Raw genomic sequence first — 4,710 nt, forward strand, 5'->3', positions numbered from 1 at the left:
ATTATGAATTGTCATTTCAAAATAAAACACACTATATTATAATGATAAATACTTATTCCATCATTAATTTGATGTCCAATCGAACTACCTTCCAGTGCACAAGAGAAAGCTTAAAGAACAATTTTTCATGATTTGTATAACTTCTATCATCCTTCTTCCTTAAAAATTAAAAAAAAACAGAGATGTTTTGAACAAGTTATAATAATCTATAAAATTGAACATTACTATTACTATAGTGTACTTGTACTTGAATAATATCTTTCAATACTCCATAGTAAATAATTGATTTATATAGAAATAGTCAAATTTAATAAAGCCCATTGAATTCAAGTGCCAACGTAAATGGTAGATGTAGAATTGAATCAAGGCATGGTAAATGGCAGATGTCACAAAGTGCATAACAAGGAAACATACACTCATGTAAAAAATGTACAAATTCTAGCTTATGTATGCGAGTGAACTAATGTCCTCATTTTTTTAAGTTGTAGATTGTAGAATGCTATAAGATGGAAGCATAGAGTTAACATGGTCAAAACCCATATGGGGAACCAGAAAAATGTTTGCGAAAAGACTATATTCAAAGTGGGGCAAACTAAATCAGGTAGTACATTAGCCTAGAAAAGATAGTCATCCTAATAGCACACTACGAGCATTACCTTCATATTTCCTCAACTTAAATGGGCAAATATCGAGTAACTTAAGCCTAGATCAGCTTGCCGTGAGCAATATTTATACTTGCGGTTGTAGAAGAGTGGTCATTTACGAATGTTGATCATGACACCAGAATAAGCTAATATCCAAAATGCTTGATAGCTAATAGACACAACTTGCTAATAACGCGCAAATGATTCTTCAACACTAAAGATGGAGCCATATGTACGAAGACTGACTGATTTCTAGCCAAATGAAATGAAAGTATACCAAAAGACATAATCAAAAGCCATGGATACTGTAAAAACATATTCTTTTTGTGAAATTACAAAAGATTGAAGTAATCTCCATCCTAGATCTACACATAGAAGCAAAATCCTATAAACAACAATGAAATAACAAATGACTTTCTGTCCATGTTCAAACATTAAACCAGTCTAAATTGGATTGCTAAACAAGAAGAGGTTTAAAGAGAATAGATCAAACTACATCAAACCAAGAGGATTAAGGGCCAGATATATTCACAATTTATGAATGCACAATTTATGATTGCCCAAAATCTTGCAACTATATATATTAACAAAAAAATACTTGTGAAAGTAACTACCAATGTACCTGTTGGTCACCCAATCCTTGTTCATGTGAAATAGTATTATCTGCAACCTAAAAAAAAGGTGTACATATTACAAACTATCAAAATTCATCATAAAAGTAAATTAATTAAATAAAGTCAAGATACCTTTTGATTACTAAATTCACTAGATTCCATATGAAGATGGGTCAATGGGGATCCATGATTCTCTAACTTTGATTGAAGTACATCTATTTGGGATTTCATTTGATTTAGAATAGGAGTCACCACTTTTATACACTCTGCTACAGCTTTCTCCGTAGCCATTTTGATTAACTCATTTGAATGTTCATTGGATAACAAGGGGTGAGTACGCATGTCAGAAGGACTAGGACCTAAACCCATAGTGCGAACATAACCATGACTTTCATTTCCCATGAAACTATTGAAAATCTTCTGTCTCAACTCAGGTGTTTGATCCTCAACAGGTACTGCTGATAACTTTGCTTGCATTTGACCCTAGATGTTTATTAACATCAATAAATATATATAAATCCTTCACAAGTAAACAGAATGATAATGTCTTAACAATATAAAAATTGTAAATGATTTAGAGTTTACTATTAAATTTGCCGCCTCGGCATCAGCTGGAACTCCATTTTTGCAACGAGCCTTAATATACGTTGTTAAGGGATCAGTTGACTTTCCATCAGCTGCCAACTATATAAAAATGACATGGTGTCCATGTTACTCTATCAAGAGTTATGTTCACTCCTTTTTTTGTAGCGCGTCCTTCATCATTACCACCATCAAAATTTCTTTTGGGTCGATTAGATTTGGTTTCCACATCATCTAAATACCTTGTGCAGAAATTTATACACTCCTCCATTAAATAGCCTTTAGCAATAGAAGCTTCAGGATGAGCACGATTTCGCACATATTTTTTCAAAGTACATAGATATCTGGAAACATTAAAGAGATATCATTTCATTTCAATTAATCAAAATGTTGATTATTCATACAAATGTAATCCATTCATAAAGGAAACAAAAGCTAACCTTTCTATGGGATACATCCATCGGAATTGTACGGCTCCAGCAAGCAATGCTTCTTCGGCCAAGTGTATTGGTAAGTGCTCCATTATGTCAAAAAAAGATGGAGGAAATATTCTCTCAAGATGACATAGGATAACGACAATTCTATCTTGGATGTGTTCCAAATCATTTATGTGATTAACTTTTGAGCAAAGTTGCCTAAAAAAAATAGTTAACTCTATAAGAACTTTAACTATATCTTTAGGCAATGCTTTGCGAATAGCTAACGGAAGCAACAGTTGCATAAGAATATGATGATCATGAGACTTCAAACCCCATATATTTCGCTCCTCTAAGTGTACACATTTTGATATATTTGATGCAATGCCATCTGGAAGTTTGAGATTTTTCAAAACCTTACAACAAACCAATTTTTCATCCTTGGACATTGTGAATTTTGCAGGAAGAATGCGTTCTTTACCAGAGGCCATTAGAGTAGGATGCAATGCTTTCCTTATTCCCATTTCTTTCAAATCACGACGAGCATTCAAATGGTCCTTTGATTTTCCTGCTATGCCAAGTATTGTAGAAAGTACATTTTCCATAAAATTTCTCTCTGTATGCATCACATCAATATTATGTGGTACCAAATTATCCATCCAATAAGGCAACTCAAAAAATATACTTTTTTTCTTCCAATTGCAATCACTTGGTAAATGAAACTCCCCATTGTGCCTTTTTTTAATGTCTTCTTTCTTATAATCTGTTAAAACTTCTCTCACTTCTTCATACATTTCAGACCCTGAAAGCCTTCTTGGTTTGTTTCCATATTCTCGTGTTCCATCAAAGGATGCTCTCAGCTTTCGAAATCTATGATTAGGAGGCAAAAAAATTCTATGACCAAAATAGCAAAATTTCCTACTATGTTTCAACCACAATGATCGAGTTGTGCTACCACAATAAGGACAAGCATACCTCCCTTTTGTACTCCATCCAGATAAATTTCCATAAGCCGGAAAATCACTAATTGTCCATAATAAAGCTGCACGAAGATTGAACATTTGCTTACTTGAAGCATCATAAGTACATATACCATCATTCCATAGTTCTACTAATTCTTCAATCAGTGGTTGTAAGTACACATCTATTCTGTTTCCAGGTGCTTTAGGCCCATCAACAAGCACAGATAATATAAGATTTGATTGTTTCATGCATAGCCATGGGGGTAAATTGTATGGGATAAGCACAACTGGCCACGTACTATGCGATATGTTCATTGTTCTAAAAGGATTGAATCCGTCCGCAGCTAATCCAAGTCTAATATTACGACAATCACTAGCAAAAGATGAATATTTGTTATCAAAAGACTTCCAAGCTTGAGAATCAGCAGGGTGTCTCAGGACACCATCATCGGTCCTTTCTTTTTCATGCCATTTCATTAAGGAAGCAATCTCAGATGACAGGAAAAGGTTTTGCAATCTTGGTTTTAATGGAAAATATCTTATTTGCTTTGCAGCAATTTGCTTACCCCCAGGCTTGTATCGAGGTGATTCACATACTTCACATTCTTTAAGTTTACTATCTTCACCACGAAATATCATACAGTCATTTGGACAAACATCCCAAGTGTGATATGTGAAGCCAAGATCTTCAGTTATTTTTTTGGCTTCATAAAAGGATGAAGGTAACTTTGCATGAGGAAAGGCTTTTACCAACAACTGAAGTAAAAGAGTGAAGGAATTATCAGGCCAACTACCTAGAACTTTTAGTTGTAGAAGATGAACAATGAATGCCAGCTTTGTGAAATTCTTACAACCTTCATACAATTCACACTCAGCTTCTTGCAATATTTTCATATATCGCCTGGTTTTTTCATCCATCCCAACAAAATCATCTTCTAATCCAAAATCATGGCTATTGTTAGCACCAAAAACATCTTGAACCATCCTAACCATATTATCATCTGTATCCATATCACTTGTACCTCCAAAAGACGAGGTTGTTTGTTGAGAATTGTAAGTTTCCCCATGGTAAACCCAAACTCTATATTTGTTATAAAAGCCTCTAACAATAATATGCATCTTAGCATCTACCTTAGAGACAAAATAACGATTCTTGCAATCACAACATGGGCAATAAATTCTGCTATCTTCAGTCTTGTCTTTGTAAGCAAACTCTAAAAATTCATCAACTTTTCTCCTATATTCTTCTGAATTCCTATTCTTTGAATCAATCCAACTTTTGTCCATATCACCGATCTTTATCGAGGAACAATTTACTGATAAAAATAATCATTCATAGAAAAAAGTAGCTTGTTAGATTTATACATTTATGAAAAATAAGTGATATGAATTTGACAATTGTATCATTATATAATCGAATAAAAGTTACTTCTTACTACATGGATAACGCTAACAAGTACAAATAAATTTTAACTAATGAAAGAATAATACC

General features: G+C 33.5%; 1 protein-coding gene across 1 annotated transcript; it reads right to left on the bottom strand.

The window, feature by feature from the left end:
- Positions 1-1,003: 1,003 nt before the first annotated feature.
- Positions 1,004-4,505, bottom strand: LOC141812327 (uncharacterized). Its single transcript, XM_074700372.1, has 3 exons — positions 2,685-4,505; positions 1,267-1,314; positions 1,004-1,009 (listed from the first exon to the last, which is right to left on the bottom strand). The coding sequence occupies exons 1-3, from the start codon at positions 4,503-4,505 to the stop codon at positions 1,004-1,006; spliced, it is 1,875 nt and encodes a 624-aa protein (XP_074556473.1).
- Between the last annotated feature and the right edge of the window lie 205 nt (positions 4,506-4,710).

The sequence above is a fragment of the Curcuma longa genome, chromosome 18 (genome assembly GCF_044706935.1).
Source record: "Curcuma longa cultivar G26 ecotype Majalengka, Jawa Barat chromosome 18, ITB_CL_G26_1.1, whole genome shotgun sequence".
Taxonomy (NCBI): Eukaryota; Viridiplantae; Streptophyta; class Magnoliopsida; order Zingiberales; family Zingiberaceae; genus Curcuma; species Curcuma longa.